Source organism: Microtus oregoni, unplaced genomic scaffold, assembly GCF_018167655.1.
Source record: "Microtus oregoni isolate MIOR12 unplaced genomic scaffold, Mior012 000029F_ref0000214, whole genome shotgun sequence".
NCBI lineage: Eukaryota > Metazoa > Chordata > Mammalia > Rodentia > Cricetidae > Microtus > Microtus oregoni.
Window position 1 is genome coordinate 23,245,250 of NW_024543088.1, and position 20,421 is coordinate 23,265,670.

The 20,421-nt window shown below is 49.5% G+C and overlaps 1 protein-coding gene and 1 non-coding gene across 7 annotated transcripts; both read left to right on the forward strand.

Moving 5' to 3' along the window:
- Eif4g1 (eukaryotic translation initiation factor 4 gamma 1) lies at nucleotides 1-20,162 on the forward strand. 6 transcript variants are annotated; one of them, XM_041677728.1, is made up of 34 exons: nucleotides 1-120; nucleotides 849-905; nucleotides 1,109-1,202; nucleotides 1,466-1,552; nucleotides 2,007-2,027; nucleotides 2,588-2,764; nucleotides 2,964-3,063; nucleotides 4,786-4,898; nucleotides 5,680-5,772; nucleotides 5,978-6,044; nucleotides 6,322-7,125; nucleotides 7,658-7,746; nucleotides 7,833-8,019; nucleotides 8,104-8,237; nucleotides 8,341-8,499; nucleotides 8,655-8,843; nucleotides 9,034-9,231; nucleotides 9,583-9,729; nucleotides 10,341-10,577; nucleotides 10,715-10,819; nucleotides 10,922-11,081; nucleotides 11,311-11,411; nucleotides 12,103-12,205; nucleotides 12,488-12,590; nucleotides 12,774-13,000; nucleotides 13,102-13,220; nucleotides 13,316-13,488; nucleotides 13,742-13,867; nucleotides 13,979-14,060; nucleotides 16,280-16,378; nucleotides 16,484-16,618; nucleotides 16,742-16,823; nucleotides 16,935-17,075; nucleotides 19,530-20,162. In XM_041677728.1, the coding sequence occupies exons 3-34, from the start codon at nucleotides 1,143-1,145 to the stop codon at nucleotides 19,712-19,714; spliced, it is 4,803 nt and encodes a 1,600-aa protein (XP_041533662.1). In that variant the 5' UTR covers nucleotides 1-120; nucleotides 849-905; nucleotides 1,109-1,142; the 3' UTR covers nucleotides 19,715-20,162. The 6 variants fall into 6 exon arrangements, with proteins under 6 accessions (XP_041533662.1, XP_041533664.1, XP_041533665.1 ...); XM_041677730.1 differs by having other exon boundaries at nucleotides 8,658-8,843; XM_041677731.1 differs by lacking the exon at nucleotides 2,007-2,027.
- LOC121465219 lies at nucleotides 11,147-11,221 on the forward strand. The gene has a single exon (XR_005976643.1). It is a non-coding gene; the product is annotated as a small nucleolar RNA SNORD66 (small nucleolar RNA).
- Nucleotides 20,163-20,421: the final 259 nt, after the last annotated feature.

Here is a 20,421-nt window from a genome sequence, read left to right on the forward strand (position 1 = left end):
CTGCGCCTGCGGAGAAGCGGTGGCCGCCGAGCGGGATCCGTGCGGGGAGCCGGAAATGGTTGTGGACTACGTCTGTGCGGCTGCGTGGGGCTCGGCCGCGCGGACTGAAGGAGACTGAAGGTAAAGCCGCCATGTCCGGGCCCGACCCGGCCCCCCACCCCTCCCCCCGCATCCGCCGCCATCCGGGCCGGGGCCCGCCACCCTGCGCCGCCGCCCCGGCGCCCCGGCCCCGCGCCCGCTCCCAGGCCCTACTCGCCAGGCCGATCCCCGGCCCACGTGTGCCGGGCCGGGCCCGGGTGGGGGTGGGGAGCAGGGCCCGGCCGGCCCGGGCGGGGAGGGCGCTGGGGCGGCGACGCGACAGCCACCTCCGCTGGGCCGGGGCCGCGGCCCGGCGCAGGCTCCGCGGCGCAGACCCGCCGCCCCCTCCCCCCTGCGGGGCCCGGGCGGCCGCCGGGAAGTGACACGTTGTTCTTTGGCACTGGCCGCGTTGCGCAGGGCAGGGAGGCGGCGGCAGGCAGGGAGGAGCCCCCAGCCCCGCCCGGCGGCCGACCCTCGCCTGCCCCGAGCCGGCTCCGCTGCTGTCGCCGCCCGCCCTGCTGGTGCGGCCAGACTCGCGCCCTTCCTGGCTTGTGTTCCCGGGCGGTCTCAGGCCTCTCCGGCCCCGTGCGAGTGCCCCGCGGCAGGCTCCGAACCCGGTGTCCCCGGGTGGGGGGTGGGGACACCACGGCCGAAGCAGCCGGCTTCATTTGTGATCCGGGAGCCTGGTGCCAGCGAGACCTGGAATTTCCGGTCTGGTTGGTCTTGGGCCCCGTGGAGCCAGGTTGATACCCCTCACCTCCCAACCCCAGGCCTTCGGATGCCCAGAACCTGTAGGCCGCACTGTGGACTTATTCTTAAACGAGGGGGTGAGTGAGGGGGCTGTTTGAGCAGGCAAGGGTGGGGTCGGGCGTGTTGGTGGGGTCCGTAGTCTGGATTATTTCTGTTTCTGCATTCCCTTGGCACCTCCCTTGATCTATGTTGGTTTTAGCTCTTGAAACAACCTCCCCCCCAGCCCATTTTTCGTAAGATTGGGTCCCTTCCCCATTCCGAGCTCTGCTGTTTCCAACAGGTGCTGGGGGGACCCTGATGTGGCACCAAATGAAATGAACAAAGCTCCTCAGCCCACAGGCCCCCCACCCGCCAGGTCCCCTGGACTCCCACAGGTAATCAAGGCGAAATGAGGACTCTGGTGGGGTGGAGGTCATGCAGTGCTCAGTTTTCCCACCCCCATCTGTGTCAGGGCAAAGTGCAGCTGCCTGCTGCCAAATTTAGATAGGGCCCCTGACTGTCCCTGGGGCTGTCACAGGGAGGGAACATGTGGACCGCTGAGGCCGTTGCTGCAGGTCTGCTCCCCTTATTTCAGCAGCTTGGGTTTCGGCCCCACCCAGGCTTCCCCTCTTGCTGAACTCTGGTCTCTCCCCTTCAGCCAGCGTTTCCCCCGGGGCAGACTGCACCGGTGGTGTTTAGCACGCCACAAGCGACACAAATGAACACGCCTTCTCAGCCCCGCCAGGTGAGGGGCTGTGGATAGAGTAGGCCGCTGGGTGGGAACTGGGAGAGTCTGCTGCTGGTTTGGGTCTAGGATGGAAACTATGGAGGTCGTGTGCTTGCCTCCAGTTTCCTGACAGTTGCTCTGTGTTCTTTCGGGCCGTGTTAGTTACTTACGCTGAAGTTTGTAGTCTGTGAGAGTGGTAGGCATTACGGGGTCTTCGCGCCTTTGAGAATTGGGGACAGTGCTGTGGGCCCTGCTACCAGCTCTATTACACTAGGAGGTTGCCATTACCCTGTTCCTCTTTGCTTTCTCTTTGAACTGTGACGAGATAAACATTCCAGCTGTGCTTTCATTTTTTTCTGTTCTCCAAGTTCTTCCTAAGTGAAAGGATTCTTTTCCTACCTCCTCCACTCCCCCTAAGTCCCCTCAAACCTTGGGGGTAATTGTCGTCTTTCCTGTCCCCATGTGCTCTCAGGGAGGATTCAGGTCTCTGCAGGTAATACCTCTTTTCTAATCCTGAGCCACCTCTTGGTGTCACCCCATCCTCCACCTTAGTCCATAGCTAGACACAGATGGGATATTCAGGGTGGGGCCTTGTTTGCTGTTTAGGTCTTCAGTTCAGATCCTGCATGTTAGAGGTTAACTGTTGAAGAGCAAGTATCCCAGGACTGGAAAATGGTTGCATGTAGCAGTTAGTCTCTGTACTTGAGGTGGACTAGTGCATGTTGGGGAGTATGTTGCCCTCAAGGGCTGTACTCAGGCATGATGCATCTTGATGTTAGGAAGACTCTGGAGGGATAGTATGTATAGAGGTGACAGAGTATGCATGGTAGTGAGAGCAGAGGATACAAAGTATTCATCTAAGTTTGGAGGCAAGTGTTAGTACAAGAGGCCACTTAGCCATCAGTTTATCCTGTGGGTTTTGGAAGGATTGATTGGTCTCTGTGCTCTGAAGCCTACAGTACTCTTTAAGGCTGTATAGACATTGTAGAGTGCTGGTTTTGCTGTTCGCTCCCTCCCTTTCTTGATCCCTACTGCTCTCCTTCTTCCCAATAGCACTTCTACCCTAGCCGGGCCCAGCCCCCGAGCAGTGCAGCCTCCCGAGTACAGAGTGCAGCCCCTGCCCGTCCTGGCCCAGCTACCCATGTCTACCCTGCTGGATCCCAAGTAATGATGATCCCTTCCCAGATCTCCTATTCAGCCTCCCAAGGAGCCTACTATATCCCTGGACAGGTGAGGCTGGGGGCTGGAAGCCAGGCTACCTTGAGCTTAATCCTCCTCCTCTCCTCCCTGACTTTCTAGATCCATTTCTCTTACAGAGGTGGGATTGCTAGTCATTGCCCAAGCTTGGCTTTCCCTACTTCATAATCTGATGTGGTGTTCATAGCTTTCCTCATCTTCTTTTCCCTCCTTTCTCCCCAACCCCCATCAGGGGCGTTCCACATATGTTGTCCCAACACAGCAGTACCCTGTGCAGCCAGGAGCCCCAGGCTTCTATCCGGGTGCAAGCCCTACCGAGTTTGGGACCTACGGTAAGCAGGGGAAGGAGTCAGTGGTGAGAGCGCGCCCTAGGGCATTTCTAAGGTGGTCTGCTTTCTAAGACTTTTCCTAGGCATGCTGTTGGTTTTTAAATGATAGAATTGATATATGATAAGGATTAGTGTCTAATAATTTAACTCATTGGTAAGGGAAGCTTTGCTCCTTTGCTAAGAGAGTTGGACTCTTCTCCACTTCTAGAAACACGTGATCAAAGCTAGGTGTGGTGACACATGCCTTTAATCCCAGCCAGCAATCAGAAGGTTGAGGCAGCAGGAGCTCTTCATTTGAAGACAGCCTGGTCTACACAGTGAGTTCCAGGACAGCCAGAGCCACATGTTAATAGCCTGACTTTAAAAAACAAAAAAAAAACAAACACAGGATGAGGATCTTCAAGATGACTCTGGCTAAAGGATTTGCCCCCAAGCCTGATAGCATTGATCACTGAGTTTGGTCACTGGAACCTGGTGGGTCAGAGAGAACTGACTCCCACAAGTTGTCTTCTCCCCTCCCCTCGTAACCCATGGTACTCGGGCATGCATATGCTAAAAACGAATATGACTTCAAAAAGAAAGGGCTGGAGACACAGAACTCAGTGGCTAAGAGTAACTGCTCTTGCAGAGGCCTCAAATTCATAGCAGCTCCCATTTCAGGCAGCTCACACCGTCTATCACTTCCAAAGCCTCAGGATCCAACATCTCTGGCCACTTTGGGTACCTGCAGGTGTATAAATACCCCCACACAGACACATAATTAAAAATAAACTGAAAGAAATACAGGCTCCAACTTGAAAGCCAAGTTAGACTTTTTCTGGTCGGTTTCTTTCATAGTTGGGAGACAATAACATGGGTTTGAGTGATTTTTTTCGTAGTTATCTTTCATATATGTTCAAAGAAAGGATTGTTCTGATCTGTATGGCAGTGAGTTTTGTTTTTGAGACAGGGTCTTAAATGATGTAGTTATGGCTTTTCTTGGAACTTGCTCTGTAGACCAGGCTAGCCTCAAACTTGCAATGATTCCCCCTGCCTCTGGTTGTTGGAATTACAAGTCTGTGCCACCATGCTAACTTAGATCAGTATCTGAAAATTTTTCCCATTGGGAAGATGTTAAGTATGTGCGTTTAATACATTTATAGTTGTAGATATGCGTATGTATGTGTGATTTAAGCATAACCACCGTTGGTGCTTTCAGAAGTAGTAAGTGGGAATTGGGATGAGTTACAAGTGTACCCCTCGTTGGAGACAATTGGGTTAGAGAATTTTACTTTTCTTGGGCCCAGTGTTACTTTTTGTTACATTACTTCTTGCAAAGGGCTAAATTAGGAATTGGAGTCAGCTTGAGTGGAATGATTTGGAAAACCCTTTTTATTCCCTGCCAAACAGCTGATTGTCTCAAGTTGAGAGTGTCCATGTATGTTGCTGGGGTGGGGTACATAAGAGTGCCTTGTGGGGTAAAACAGGTACCTCGTAGCATAGAGAAGAAGGAGTTCTGTCTACAAGGTGTGTGTGTGTCTCTGTGAGGAATTCTTGTAAATGCAGTTCAAACTGGTTCCCCTGCTTTGACAGACACCTAATTCCCTAGGGAGGCGGGCAGGGAAGGGCAAGGGGCCGGCTGTGTATGATGAGACGTTCTGCAGTGGGAGGTGTTCAAGCAGTATTAGTATATGTTTGGGTCCTGATGCTGTCACAAATCTTCCTTTCTGTCCTCCTTCCCTCAAGCTGGTGCCTATTATCCGGCCCAAGGTGTACAGCAGTTTCCTGCTAGTGTGGCTCCTGCCCCAGTTCTGATGAACCAGCCGCCCCAGATTGCCCCTAAGAGGGAGCGGAAAACTGTGAGTAGCAGTGAGGGGTTCTGGGACACCTGGGGACGGACTCCTGGGATGGTGTACTCATGAGTGCAGAACTTGACTTTCATCTGAGCTTAAGCAGAGGTCAGGGTCTGTGGAGTACAAAGGTTCCTTGTAAGGTGATTGCAGTGTAGAAGGTGCTCATGGGAGGACTAAGTGAGCAGCAGGGAAATTTCCCAGAGACTTGTACTCTAGTAGGCTCAAGAGACCTGTGATTGGTTTGGGGTTGCTGGTGGTTAGCTTTGGAAATGGTTTGTTTTGTGCTCTTCACCCCCTAGTCCTGGAAGCTCTGGAGGCCTACGCCTCTGCTCAGTCCTCAAGCCCTGGGCATGGTGCCCAGAATAGGGTGCCAGGGCTGGGGAAGCCGCTGAGTCACCCTGGCTCCACCCACTGCATCTGGGCCCTACCCCTAGAGATCAGGCCGACCAGCCACAAGTGAGCTAGCTGGATGCTAGATGGGGGTCTTGAGCTCCAGGGTGTGCAGCCATTGACTTAGGGATGCCGGTGGGTAGAGGGGAGGGAGGGAGGGAGGGGCATTGTGATGTACAGGGCTGTTCTGTGAGGTCAAGAGTCTTAGGGGTGGGGACTAGGGCAGCGACTACAAGAGCAGCCGGATGGGTTGACAGTAGAACTCATGGGGTTTCTGGCACCCACCCACCTGCTTCCCAGTAGGGGTGGGAGGTTGGCCCAGAGTCTTAGGAGTGGGACAGGGTGGAGAGGTGGGCTCCTTCTGCTTCCCACTCATCCTGTAGCTTTTTTTCCCCAGATCCGAATTCGAGACCCAAACCAAGGGGGGAAGGATATCACAGAAGAGATCATGTCTGGGGCCCGCACTGCCTCCACGCCTACTCCTCCCCAGGTACTGTCAACTGTTGGAGTGATAGATAACCTTGGCCTGGACATCTCTTCTGTCCTGGATTCCCAAGTCCCTTGATCTTTTCCTTCACCTAAGGGGTTTATTTCCCTGCTTTCTGGATTTCTACGCAAAGCTAAAGTAGAAATGACTCTAGTAAAGAAGGGTGGGGAACTCCTCAGTGCACACTTTTAACACTTGTATCCTGCAGACGGGAGGCGGTCTGGAGCCTCAGCCTAATGGGGAGTCGCCTCAGGTTGCTGTCATTATCCGGCCAGGTAAGGAAGGCAGTTGCACGGCTTTTATGGGAGGTGAAGTATGCGTATTTAAACTTGAGGGAGGTGGAGTGGTGTGAACTGAGTACCAGAGAAGGATGACTTAGGTTTCATGTAGTGGGTTTGAAGTTAGACTGTTTTAGAAGAGATGGGAAAACAGCCTTAGTGGGAGAAGACTGGGATGTAGGATGAGAATGTTAAATTGAAGTAACCTTAGCTAGGAGGAAGAAAAGCAACAGTGAAGAACTTGCTGTCATGAATTCTTGTTCGTTTTGTGTAGATGACCGGTCACAGGGAACAGCTATTGGGGGGCGACCAGGACTACCTGGCCCAGAGCACAGCCCTGGCACAGAATCTCAGCCTTCATCACCTTCTCCAACCCCATCACCACCCCCAATTTTGGAGCCGGGGTCTGAGTCTAATCTTGGAGTCCTCTCCATTCCTGGGGACACTATGACAACGGGGATGATACAAATGTCTGTAGAAGAATCGACCCCCATCTCTTGTGAAACCGGGGAGCCATATTGCCTCTCTCCAGAACCCACTCTTGCTGAACCCATACTGGAAGTAGAAGTGACACTCAGCAAACCCATTCCAGAATCTGAGTTCTCTTCCAGTCCTCTCCAGGTTTCCACGTCCCTGGCACCTCACAGGGCGGAAACTCATGAGCCCAATGGCATGGTCCCATCTGAGGATCTGGAACCAGAGGTGGAGTCAAGCACAGAGCCAGCTTCTCCCCCTCTTTTAGTTTGTGCTTCTGAATCACCTGTGCCCATTGCTCCAACTGCCCAGCCTGAGGAACTGCTCAATGGAGCCCCCTCACCACCAGCTGTGGACCTAAGCCCAGTCAGTGAGCCAGAGGAACAGGTCAAGGAGGTTTCATCCATGGCACCAGCCACCACTCTCTCTGCCTCTCCACCTGTGGCTCCTTTGGATACATTTCCTGCTCAGGAGGAAGAAGTAGAGGAAGAAGAGGAGGGTGGGGAAGCTGAGAGTGAGAAGGCAGCCGAGGAACTCCCCCTCGACAGCACTCCTGTCCCAGCCCAGTTGTCTCAGAATTTAGAGGTGGCAGCAGCCACCCAAGGTAAGATACAGCTAGATGATTGGTGTTGTCCATTTTGGGGGTGTTCTCTTCGTTGGTCTCCCATTTGGCACCTCTTCTGTTTTGTTTTGAGATGGTATTTATGTAGCTTGGCTGTCTGGGAACTTGATATACAGAATAGGCTAACCTCAGACTCGAGTTCTGCCTGCCTCTGCCTCCCAAGTGCTGGAATTAAAAGGCATGTACCATCTTTGTGTGCATAGCCTCCCAAAAATGGGCTTCCATTTTTGGACTTGTGATAAACCCCAAGAAGTAAGTTTTGAGACAAGGTCTTATGTAGCCCGGGCTTGCCATGAACTCCTGATACTTATGTCTCTGTCTCCAAGTTCTGAATTACAGAACTGAGCCATGATGCGTGGCTTACAGTTAAGATTCAGAGCCTAAAGTGGGAGTGATAGAGAGGGAATGCTGTGTGTGGCTGGTTTTATTTTTTTGTCTTTTTTCCTCCATGTGTTAGGGATACTATTAACTCATTCACAGCTTGGTCCTTCTCTTTCTCCTCCTTTTCTTTTAGTGGCAGTATCTGTGCCAAAGAGGAGGCGGAAAATTAAAGAGCTAAATAAGAAGGAGGCTGTGGGTGACCTTCTAGATGCCTTCAAGGAGGTAAGGAAACAGGTAGTTGAGGGGAAATGGCACAGTTGGAAGTGGTGACCATGTGACTGAACCTGGGCGTTCTTCTATGATTGAAGGTGGACCCAGCAGTACCAGAGGTAGAGAATCAGCCTCCTACAAGCGTCAACCCAAGCCCAGAGTCTGAGGGCAGCACTGTGCCCCCACAGCCTGAGGAAGCAGATGAAACCTGGGACTCTAAGGAAGACAAAATTCATAATGCTGAGAACATCCAGCCTGGGGAGCAGAAGTACGAGTACAAGTCAGGTGTGTTTAAGGAAGAGTTGAGTGGTTGAGAAATGGGTAGCCCTGTAACAGAACATAGGAGTGTGATTGCATCCTGTCATGCAGATCAGTGGAAGCCTCTGAACCTGGAAGAAAAGAAGCGTTATGACAGGGAATTCCTGCTCGGCTTTCAATTCATCTTTGCCAGTATGCAGAAACCAGAAGGATTGCCCCATATCACTGATGTAGTGCTCGACAAGGTTGGTGTTTTGAGGAATGTTGGTTTGACCTGGGAGTGCCTGAAGCCTCCAAAGAGAAGTTGGTAACCCTAACCTGTTCCTAAGACATACATCTTCTCTGCAGGCCAATAAAACACCACTTCGGCAGCTGGATCCCTCCAGGCTACCTGGCATAAACTGTGGCCCAGATTTCACTCCACCTTTTGCCAACCTTGGCCGACCAACCCTCAATAACCGTGGGCCCCCAAGGGGTGGGCCAGGTGGGGAGCTGCCCCGAGGGCCGGTGAGTGGGGCTGGCTGAGGGGCGGATGTGTAACAGGGTGGGATCTTGTGTGCCTCAGCCTGGCGAGTCTTGAGGCTATGTGGTAATGGGGTCACATACTATACTTGCTATTCTTTATTTTTCTTTATTTTCATTTGTCCTCATCCCTTGTCTAGCAGGCTGGCTTGGGACCCAGGCGCTCTCAGCAGGGTCCACGAAAGGAAACACGCAAGATCATTTCCTCAGTCATAATGACTGAAGACATAAAACTGAACAAAGCAGAGAAGGCTTGGAAACCCAGTAGCAAACGGACAGCAGCTGATAAGGATCGAGGGGAAGAGGATGCTGATGGAAGCAAAACCCAGGTACTGGCACATCTTGCCTTTGGTCTCCGTTCCTGCTTCTCAAGATCTGCTTTCTGAGCCACTTTACTGTGTCCACCATGCTGATTATCAGTGTCTGGACTCAGTTCCTACCATTGCGTCTGTCTAAGCAGCCAGTGTTTACCTTGAGTACTAAACTAGATCCTGTCTACTCTGTCGTCTTCTCTGACAGGACCTGTTCCGCAGGGTGCGCTCCATCCTGAATAAGCTGACACCCCAGATGTTCCAGCAGCTGATGAAGCAGGTGACACAGCTGGCCATTGACACCGAGGAACGCCTCAAAGGAGTTATTGACCTCATCTTTGAGAAAGCCATTTCAGAGCCCAACTTCTCTGTGGCTTATGCCAACATGTGCCGCTGCCTCATGGCGGTTAGTTTCAGCTATTCAACATTTATTTTATGTCCCTTAGTGTATATAGTTACATGTTTGCTCCAGTGCACGTTTGGCAGTAGGGATAACTTTGTGGAGTCAGTTCTCTTCTAACTTTATGTGGATTTCTAGAAATTAAACTCAGATTGCCAAACTTGCATGGCAGGCTTCTTCACACACTGAGCCATCTTGCTCGTCTAGTTTTTTACATCTTATGTAGCTTCCTACATCTTCCTGGGGATCCTGGAGTCCAGCTTTCCTTGGTTCCCCCTTGTCTGTTATACAGCATCCAAGAAAACTTGAAAGGCGTGTACTGATTTTAGTGTGATACTTACTATCTTTGGCCAACAGCTGAAAGTGCCCACTACAGAAAAGCCAACAGTGACTGTGAATTTTCGAAAACTGTTGTTAAATCGATGCCAGAAGGAATTTGAGAAAGACAAAGATGATGATGAAGTTTTTGAAAAAAAGCAAAAAGAGATGGATGAAGCTGCTACGGTGAGAAAGTGTATTGCCAATTCTACTCTGTGGTCACCACCCTCACCCACCAGTCAGAGCTTGGCTGTAGAGCTCTGGGGATAGTAGTATTAAGATTCTTGAGGACTCTTTGACCTTAGGACATGAGTGTTTAATAATAGCCTGGCTATCTAGATAAAAAGAGAAAAGGGGGTTTTAGCCAAGTAACTGTTTTGTTCTTAGCTTTTTGTTTGTTTTTGTTCCTAGAGACAGGGTTTCTTTGTGTAACAGCCCTAGCTGTTCTGGAACTAGCTCTTGTAGATTAGGCTGGCCTCAAACTCCCAGAGATCTGCCTGCCTCTATCTCCTGAGTGCTGGAATTAAAGGCATGCTCACTACCACCCGGCCTTAGCTTTATTTTTATATGTATGTTTTGTCAGCATGTATGTATTATGTGTACAGTGTGCATGTCTGGTGCCAGAAAGGGGCACTGGATTCCTTGGAACTGGAGTATAGATGGTTGTAAGCTACCACATGGGTATTGGGAACTGAATCCAGGTCTTCTGCAAGAATGGCAAGTGTTCTTAACCACTGACCCATCTCTACAGCCCCATGGTTATCATTTTGACATAATCTTTGTCCTATGACTGACAGGCAGAAGAACGGGGACGCCTGAAAGAAGAACTAGAAGAAGCCCGGGACATAGCTCGGCGGCGCTCTTTAGGGAATATCAAGTTCATTGGAGAGTTATTCAAGCTGAAGATGTTAACAGAAGCAATAATGCATGATTGTGTGGTCAAACTACTTAAGAACCATGATGAAGAGTCCCTGGAATGCCTCTGTCGCCTCCTCACCACTATTGGCAAAGACCTGGACTTTGCAAAAGCCAAGGTAGAGGTCCTGGGATGTGGGGAATGGGTGAAATATACGGGCCTGCTGACAACATACAAGGCTGAGGGGTCTGGGCTGTTTAGCCAATGCCAGAGGTGAGGTATGAGAGATAATTGACTTGATCCTTTGCTTCCTAGCCTCGAATGGATCAGTATTTCAACCAAATGGAAAAAATCATTAAAGAAAAGAAGACTTCATCTCGTATCCGTTTCATGCTGCAGGATGTACTGGATCTGCGGCAGGTGTGTCTCTTCCCCACTTTATCTGCTGTTCGAGTTCCTGACACTGCCTTGTCTGATCCCCGCCAACCCAAAATAACTGCTGGTTTTGTTTGGTTTTCAAAGAGCAATTGGGTTCCACGCCGAGGGGATCAGGGTCCCAAGACTATTGATCAGATCCACAAGGAAGCTGAGATGGAAGAGCACCGAGAACATATCAAAGTGCAGCAGCTCATGGCCAAGGGCAGCGACAAGCGTCGGGGTGGCCCTCCAGGCCCGCCCATCAGTGAGTTTGAGGCTAGGGCTAAGAGGAGACAGTGAACCTCCTGGAGGGTATGAGGGTAACATGCTTTCCACTGATGACTTCTGTTAGTGCCACGTGTCTGGGCCACTGAGTCCACATGATGGGATTGAGGATCTGAGGAAGAAAGGCTGAGGTGGCACAAGAAGGAAGTTGTTAGGACTTGTTATCCCAACATTCCCCCCCCCCCCCCTTTTTTCTTTTTTTGTCTCAGGCCGTGGCCTTCCACTTGTGGATGATGGTGGCTGGAATACAGTCCCCATTAGCAAAGGCAGCCGCCCCATTGACACCTCACGGCTCACCAAGATCACAAAGGTAGGGTTGTATTCTGGAGTGGGTGAGGAGAGAGGAACTGCCATTAGTCCCCACAGTTAGGGTGCTGACAGCTGAACTTTTCCTCCTAGACTCTAGATTGCTAGAGACAAGTTAGATGAAGTGTGCCAGCTATAGTGTTTGTTCACATCGGTCCTAGCAAACTGACAAGACACCAGATCAAGCCAAGAACAGGCTTTACACTTTAAATTTATTTATTTATTTATTTATTTTGGTTTTTCGGGGCAGGGTTTCTCTGTGGTTTTGGAGCCTCTCCTGGAACTAGCTCTTTTTTTTTTTTTTTTTTTGGTTTTTCGAGACAGGGTTTCTCTGTGGTTTTGGAGCCTGTCCTGGAACTAGCTCTCGTAGACCAGGTCTCGAACTCACAGAGATCCGCCTGCCTCTGCCTCCCGAGTGCTGGGATTAAAGGCGTGTGCCACCACCGCCTGGCCAGGCTTTACACTTTTAAGTGACTGAAAAGAAATCAAAGGGTGCTGTTTTCTGATCTATGAATTATGTGGAATTATGTGGAGTTCCGCTGTCTATGAAGAACTACTGGGATAGGACAACAGTTACTCCTTTATGTGTTCTCTTGAGTTGGATCACTTGTTACCTTGTGGCTGTGTGAGGTGGTGTTGGCTAAGGGCTTAAGCTAGGTCAGAAGTCTATAAATCTACTGTCTTTCCTTCTGCAGCCTGGTTCCATTGATTCTAACAACCAACTCTTTGCACCAGGAGGGCGACTGAGTTGGGGCAAGGGCAGCAGTGGGGGCTCAGGAGCCAAGCCCTCAGACACAGGTATGGAAAGCCACTGTAGGAAACTGGGTAATTGCTATTCTCAGCTCCCTTAAGGTATAGTCTTTCCTCCACAGGAAACTCAGAATAAGTAAGTAGGGAATGAATACAGGAGGAATATACATAATGCCAGAGAATGAATTACTTCCTGTCAACTTTGCGACCAAGAGTCCTCAGTGATAGAGGGGGTGCATAAAGTATGAGAGTGAATGAGGCATGGAGCACTCTTGGAACCATAGCTCTGGGAAGGAAGAAGTGGGTTAATGCAGCTTTCTGTCTCTATAGCATCAGAAGCCACTCGTCCAGCTACTAGTACCTTGAATCGCTTTTCTGCTCTTCAACAAGCATTACCTACAGAGAACACAGATAACAGGCGTGTTGTACAGAGGTGAGAATTTTAGGGGGTGGGGTTGTTCTCACAGAATATTGTGATTGGGTTTTGGTTGTCAAAGCATAGAGATTTCTCTTACTTGTATTGCTTAGACATGTCCTTGTTGCCAAGAATACCACGTAGCAGCTGCCCTACAAGTGCTTGAGCAACAATTGAGAAACAATGTATCTCTTCTTCCAGGAGTAGCTTAAGCCGAGAGCGAGGTGAGAAAGCTGGGGACCGGGGAGACCGACTAGAGCGGAGTGAACGGGGAGGTGACCGTGGGGACCGACTTGATCGTGCCAGAACACCAACCACCAAGCGAAGTTTTAGCAAGGAAGTGGAGGAGCGGAGTAGAGAGCGACCTTCCCAGCCTGAGGGACTGCGCAAGGCAGCTAGCCTCACAGAGGATCGTGGTCGGGATCCTGGTAAGGAAAGGAAGGCTGGCAGAGGAACAGAGGAGAGGCTGATGTGGCTCTAGACTGTTAAGATGAATAATTGAAAGGTTCTCCTCCCCTTCCCCCCATAGTGAAGCGGGAAGCCACTCTCCCACCAGTGAGCCCTCCAAAGGCTGCACTCTCAGAGGATGAGGTGGAGAAGAAATCCAAGGCCATCATTGAGGAATATCTCCATCTCAATGACATGAAGGTTGGCACTGGGAAGGGGAGCTGTGCTGACTGGCATGGTTTGTAAAGGTTGGGCCAGGGAGTGATACTTTTCTCGGTGTGCTCTGCCCTCCACAGGAGGCAGTACAGTGTGTCCAGGAGCTGGCGTCACCCTCCTTGCTCTTCATCTTTGTGCGGCATGGCATCGAGTCCACACTGGAGCGTAGCACCATTGCTCGTGAGCACATGGGGCGGCTGCTGCACCAGCTGCTCTGCTCAGGGCACCTCTCTACTGCCCAGTACTATCAAGGGTAAATGATTTATTTCTGTGGACCTTCCGTTTTCACATATCCACCAATTTCTTTATGTAGTTCATGGAACTTTGCATTGAGTATATAGGCCGACCATTCCAATTAGCTTTGTAAGGAGTGATGGTGGCTTTAGCTTGAGATTGTCATGTCTGGAAAATGTTTCTGGAGGGCCTCCACATTTGACACTTGTCATGCTACATTTCCCTGGAAGGCCCATCTCCCCAAATGCCCTGACTTTTCATTCCCTTTTCAGGCTGTATGAAACACTAGAATTGGCCGAGGACATGGAAATTGACATCCCTCATGTATGGCTTTACCTGGCAGAATTGATAACACCCATTCTCCAGGAAGATGGGGTACCCATGGGAGAGCTCTTCAGGTAAGCCCTCCCTCATTTACAATGGAGTGAGACAACTTGAATGCTGTGTTTGGAGAGGGATGAAGTAATGTCGAGGGCTATGGAGACTATCAGGATTGATTTCTCTTGCAGGGAAATTACGAAGCCTCTGAGGCCCATAGGCAAAGCTACTTCTTTGTTGCTGGAGATCCTGGGTCTCTTATGCAAGAGCATGGTGAGTTTGGCCTTTCAAAGGGAAATGTATTCATGACTGCTTTGGTGACCATTGGAGTTTCTTGGTCCTTTGACCTTTGGTACTTGAAAAGTTTAAGTGCCAGGCGGTGGTGGCGCATGCCTTTAATCCCAGCAGTCAGGTGGCAGACGCAGGAGGATCTCTGTGAGTTCAAGGCCAGCCTGGTCTACAAGAGCTAGTTCCCGGCCAGGCTCTAAAACTTGTCTTGGGGGAAAAAAAAGTTTAAGGTAGTTTCTGTCATGAATTCTGCCTGGGCTGAAGGAAGATTGGTAAGGAAAGATCCTAGACCTGTGTGGTTAATTCATTTATTAGTCATTTGATCACTGTTCTTTTGAACATTCACTAAATACTGAGCTCCCGGGGTTATAACAGTTAAACAGTATGAACCTGGTAGAGAAAAGCAGGAAATGGCAGTTTCAGCAACTTGAGTGAAATGTGAAATAATAGGAAAAAATGGTGTCTCAGTGCCATGGAGTTACAGGATATTTATTTGGCAGCTGTTACGATAAAAGGCCTTCTTTGAAGAACATGGAAGTTAATGGAAGTAGCTGGGTGGTGGTGGCGCACGCCTTTAATCTCAGCATTCAGGAGGCAGAGGCAGGCAGATCTCTATGAGTTCGAGGCCGGCCTGGTCTACAAGAGCTAGTTCCAGGACAGGAACCAAAAGCTACGGAGAAACCCTGTCTCAAAAAACAAAGTTAAGCCGGGCGGTGGTGGCGCACGCCTTTAATCCCAGCACTCGGGAGGCAGAGGTAGGCGGATCTCTGTGAGTTCGAGGCCAGCCTGGTCTACAGAGCTAATTCCAGGACAGGCTCCAAAGCCACAGAGAAACCCTGTCTCGAAAAACAAAAAAACAAAAAAACAAAAAAAAAAAAGTTAATGGAAGTGATTAGAATGTAAAAGTCTTGAAAGGCAAGTTGGGGGTGATGCTCATGGTGGTAAGAAGTTGGGGTATGGCCGGGCGATGGTGGCGCACGCCTTTAATCCCAGCACTTGGGAGGCAGAGGCAGGCGGATCTCTGAGTTCGAGACCAGCCTGGTCTACAGAGCTAGTGCCAGGACGGGCTCCAAAGCCACAGAGAAACCCTGTCTCGATAAACCAAAAAAAGAAGAAGAAGAAGTTGGGGTGTGTAGTTTGAAGAGTTTGAAAAGGACTCAAGGGGACTTTTTGGTAGGTGTGAGGGTGAGGGTGTTATTGCTGCTAAGATTTTCTGAACTCAGGAAACCCTTAGGCACATCTGTTAGTTCCTAGTTCTTTTTTTTGGTTTTTTTTTTTTTTTTAACAGGTGTATCTGTGGCTGTCCTGGTGTGGCACTACCTCCTAGCGGTTATTTTGTTTTTTTTTTTTTTTGTTTTTTTTGTTTTTTCTTCTTTGAAACCACCATGTGGGTGCTGGGACCCAAATAAGTGTTCTTTTTTTTTTTTTTGAAGATTTTTATTATATATACAGTGTTCTGTCTGCATGTATGCCTACTTGCCAGAAGAGGGCACCAGATCTCATTACAGATGGTTGTGAGCCACCATGTGGTTGCTGGGAATTGAACTCAGGACCTCAGGAAGAGCAATCAGTGCCCTTAACCTCTGAGCCATCTCTCCAGCCCCCCAAATAAGTGTTCTTAACTGCTGAGCCATCTCTCCAGGTCTAACAAACAATAATAAATACTTTAAAACAAAAAAAAAAAAATTAAAAGCTGCTTGGGAAAAGGAATATAGGTGATATATAAGGCATATACCAGGGTAAGACATAGATTTGCTTGTTTACCTTTTGAGATCTAGTGATTTTTTTTTTAAGATTAATTATATATTCCGTGTTCTGCCTGCATGTATCCCTGCAGGCCAGAAGAGGGCACCAAATCTCATTACAGATGGTTGTGAGCACATGTAGTTGTTGGGACTTGAACTCAGGACCTTTGGAAGAGCAAGCAAAGCTCTTAACCACTGAGCCATCTCTCCAGCCCCTAGTGATTTCTTTAAGAGTCCTACTAATGAATTTTTTTTACTAGAGACTTTTTCCCTCTCATGTCACACCACTGTGGTGGTGGGTGAGTTCCTATTGCTTGGGATATGTTTTTGATTTAGACATGGAAGGGTAGTACCCGTGTGGTATATTTAGATGACTGTTGAGGACTGTTGAGTCCTCAGAGGTAGAGGCCACGGGTAGAGGTAGATATTGAGATGCTGAATTGCTCTTTTGTTTTTCAGGGTCCCAAAAAGGTGGGGATGCTGTGGCGAGAGGCTGGTCTGAGCTGGAGGGAATTTCTAGCAGAAGGCCAAGACATTAATTCATTTGTGACTGAACAGGTTTGAGACTAGTTTGTTCTGCATTTGGGGCTAGCTTTTCGCATCTTTTCCTCCTCTTTACTCTGTAGTCTTGCTTGACCTTGGTTGTTGGTTATTTGCTTTTAGAAGGTGGAATATACCTTGGGAGAAGAGTCTGAAGCTCCTGGCCAGAGGGCACTTGCCTTTGAGGAGCTGCGTAGGCAGCTGGAGAAGCTGCTGAAGGAGGGCAGCAGTAACCAGCGGGTGTTTGACTGGATAGAGGTATATTCTCCTGGAAAACGGGAAGTAGAGGTAGTCTTTAAAGATGGGATGTTTTGGGAGGTGACAGGAGTGGGTACTTGGAGGCATAATTTAGAACTTAGGAGCCTTTGTTTTTCTGCACAGGCCAACCTGAATGAGCAGCAGATAGCATCCAATACATTAGTTCGAGCCCTCATGACGGCTGTCTGTCATTCTGCAATTATCTGTAAGGAGCGACGGAGAGGCAAATGGAGGGAGAGGGGTTTTGATCTTGGCCTTCTGGGGCTAAGCCTGGTGAAGTCTGCAGTATTACATTTATCCTTGTCTTTCCCTGTAGTTGAGACTCCTCTCCGAGTGGATGTCACAGTGTTGAAACTGCGAGCGAGACTGCTGCAGAAATACTTGTGTGATGAACAGAAGGAGCTACAAGCACTCTACGCCCTCCAGGCCCTTGTAGTGACCTTAGAACAGCCTGCCAGTAAGAGCCAGGCTGCAGGGATGGGTGGGGCAAGGGGACTGCCAGATAGAAGAGGGTGGTCATGGAAGGTACTCAACCTAAGAAAGGTGGGTAAAGAACAAAATGACCCTACCCAATGCATGTTTTCTTGCCTGCAAATGGAATGAGTTAATCTAAGCCTTGAGGTTTGATAGCCTGTCTTGACCTACAGGTGACAGCAGCACAGAGGGGATTAACAGTATCTTTCAGACATGGTGTGCCACTGTGTCTGGCACAGATCTGAAATGCTTGGCTTACCTTGCCTTCTTACCTCATAGCCTTTGTGGGTTTCTGTCCTTTTTCCACACTGGAAGACCGAGGTTTATAAATTCAGCACGTGGGTATGTTCAGGTGTTTAGGTAACTCGTGAGGAAATAGAGCATAGTTCTGTGCTGGCCTCGAGTCAGTGTGTTAGAAGATTAGTCTGAGAGGTTGGAATTGTTTGACTGACAGTGAGCAGGCAGGCCCTGAGTTGGAATAAAAGAACTGCTGGAGGAAGAGTAGTTGGGACAGAGGGACTGGAGGCAGGGCAGGTATGTCAGGCCATGTACGTAGTGGCAGGGGCTTTGCTTTGAGTGAAATAAGGCTTTTTGTAGGATTGTAAGCAAAGGATTAGCTGAGCATGATGCCACACCCTGTGATCCTCACACCAGAGGCCCGCCTTTGCTGATTAGGTCATTTCAGAGAATTCCCACCCTAACACTCTGGCTTTCTGGAGACAGAAAGGTAGGTCTGTGAGTGCAAGACAGTCAGGGCTATAAACAAAACACCAAAACAGCACTTGAAGCATAGTATCTTTAAAATATCATCAGTTAGTTGTTTAATTCCACTTTACAGTGGGAGAGGATTAAGGTTTTTTTGTTTAGAAAGGAGCTGCTGAGGATAATGGGATTGCCTCAAGAGGAACAAGAACACTGGGGAAATGAAGACACACAGGGCAGGGCCGTGTGAGCAAAGGAAAAAATTTGGTATAGGGAAGTGTTTGAAAATGATGAATGCTACAGAGTTTGGTAGGAGCCTATCTAAAAATTTGGACTATAGGATAGTGAAAGATCGCTAGATAGCTTTTGTTGTTGTTTGGTTTTTTGAAACGGTTTCTCTGTAGCTTTGAAGTCTGTCCTGGAACTATTGACCAGGCTGGCCTCAATCAGAGATCTGCCTGCCTCTGCCTCCAAAGTGCGGGGACTGAAAGGCATGCCCCACCACCACCCAGCGAAAGATAACTTTTATGTTTAAATTAGACAAAAGTAGATGAGCAATTGCATAGGTCCTCAGATTGTACACGGGCTGTAGAGCACAAATGTGGGAATGAGTGAAGGGTTAGCTGTGCCACGGCAGGTGGGATGGTCAGAGGAATAAGTGAAGGGTTAGCTGTGCACAACAGGTGGAATGGTCAGAGGAATAAGTGAAGGGTTAGCTGTGTACAGCAGGTGGATGGTCAGAGGAATAAGTGAAGGGTTAGCTGTGCACAGCAGGTGGATGGTCAGAGGAATAAGTGAAGGGTTAGCTGTGCCACAGCAGGTGGAATGGTCAGAGGAATGGCCTAGCTTCTCATAGCTGGTAAGCCATTACTGATATGGTGCTGGACATGTTGTCCTTGTGCTTTGTTCAGTTGCTGCAGTGTGCACTGTGGCAAGGAAGGTGTTCTTGATGGCCAGAGACAAGGCTCAGGCAGTACCTGTGAACTCTGACAGTGAGCACTCCCTAGAGGCCAGAACAAGGTCATGGGTGTTTGTCAGGGTTGGGCGCAGATCTTAAGTCATCTGGACTGGCCTCAGACTAGTGATGTAGTTTAGGCTTGCCTTAGCATTTGAACCTCGCTTGCCTCTGTATCCCAAGTAATGAGCAGTTGTGGACCCCATACCTTACATTTTTCCTTTCTTTTCTCTCCTTGGACTCTACATTTGGTGTTAGCCGAAAAGTGGAGAATTGATTATTCTTTCCCCTTCCTTTTTCTCTCTTGAGATATGGTCTTACTGTAGAATTAGCTGGTTTAGAACAATCTATACTAGCCTAAAACGCAAAAATCTGCTTGCCTCTGCCTCCTGAGTTTTGGGACTAAAGACGTGCGCCACCATACCTGGCCTCATTTTTTCCCGTTTTCAGGCAGTTTTGCTAAGCTACTAGAACTGGCCCTGAACTTTTGATCCTTGGATCTTTCTGCCTCAGCCTTTTTTGGGGTTACATGCCTTTTTGTTTTGTTTTCCCCCACTCCCCTTCCTTTCTCCCCTCTTACATGCCTGTTCCTAAGGATTGCTGCTGGCCAAGTAACTCATTCTTATTCTGGTAGCCTCTTTGTCATGAAATTAGCATTCTGTCAGGCCTAGTCACTCTGGATACCAGGATGGTAGGTCAGGGCTTAGTTTTACAGTGTCTCTTTGGGAGGGATCTCTGGGTACAGACTAGTCACCTAATTGATGTCTTTGTGGCTTGCAGACCTGCTTCGAATGTTCTTTGATGCTCTGTATGATGAGGACGTGGTGAAGGAAGATGCTTTCTACAGCTGGGAGAGCAGCAAGGACCCTGCTGAACAGCAGGGCAAGGGTGTGGCCCTTAAGTCTGTCACAGCCTTCTTCAATTGGCTTCGTGAGGCTGAGGAGGAGGAGTCTGATCACAACTGATGGCGGGTGGGGCCGGGGACTTGGAGCCATGGACACGTGGATGGCCCAGCCAGCCAGCCGCCTGGACTGCAGGGGGGCAGCGGCAGCAGTGGCGGCAGTGGCAGTGGGTGCCTGTAGTGCGATGTGTCTGAGCTAATAAAGTGACTGATGAGGCAGGATGGCTTGGGGCTGCCTGGGGCCCCCCTCCAGGATGCTGCCAAGTGTCCCTCTCCTCCCCCCGGGGCACAGAGATATATATAAAGTCTTGAAATTTGGTGTGTCTTTCCAGGGGGGGAGGGGCACTACCGCCTGCCTCTAGGGTCCTTTTTTATTTTCTGAAATCACTCTTGGGACTGCCGTCCTCGCTGCTGGGGGCATATGCCCCAGCCCCTGCACCACCCCTGCTGCTGCCTGGGCAGGGGAAAGGGGGGGCACGGTGCCTGTAATTATTAAACATGAATTCAATTAATTTCACTGCCTCTTTACTGCTCTGCCACCTTGGAGGAGTATGGAAAGATGGACATCGTTCTTTTCAGACTTGGCATTTTATCAGTGTTGGTACCTGTCTCTTTCCCGGTCAATGATTGGCGGGCGGGGGGGGGGTGGACCCAAGGAATTGGGCTTGTTTTGTTTTTTTGGTGTTTTTTGTTTTGTTTTCTTGGGTTTTTTTTTTTTTTTTTTTTTTTGAGGATTGGGCTCTTACTGGTTTGACGTGGGAGATTAGTGCT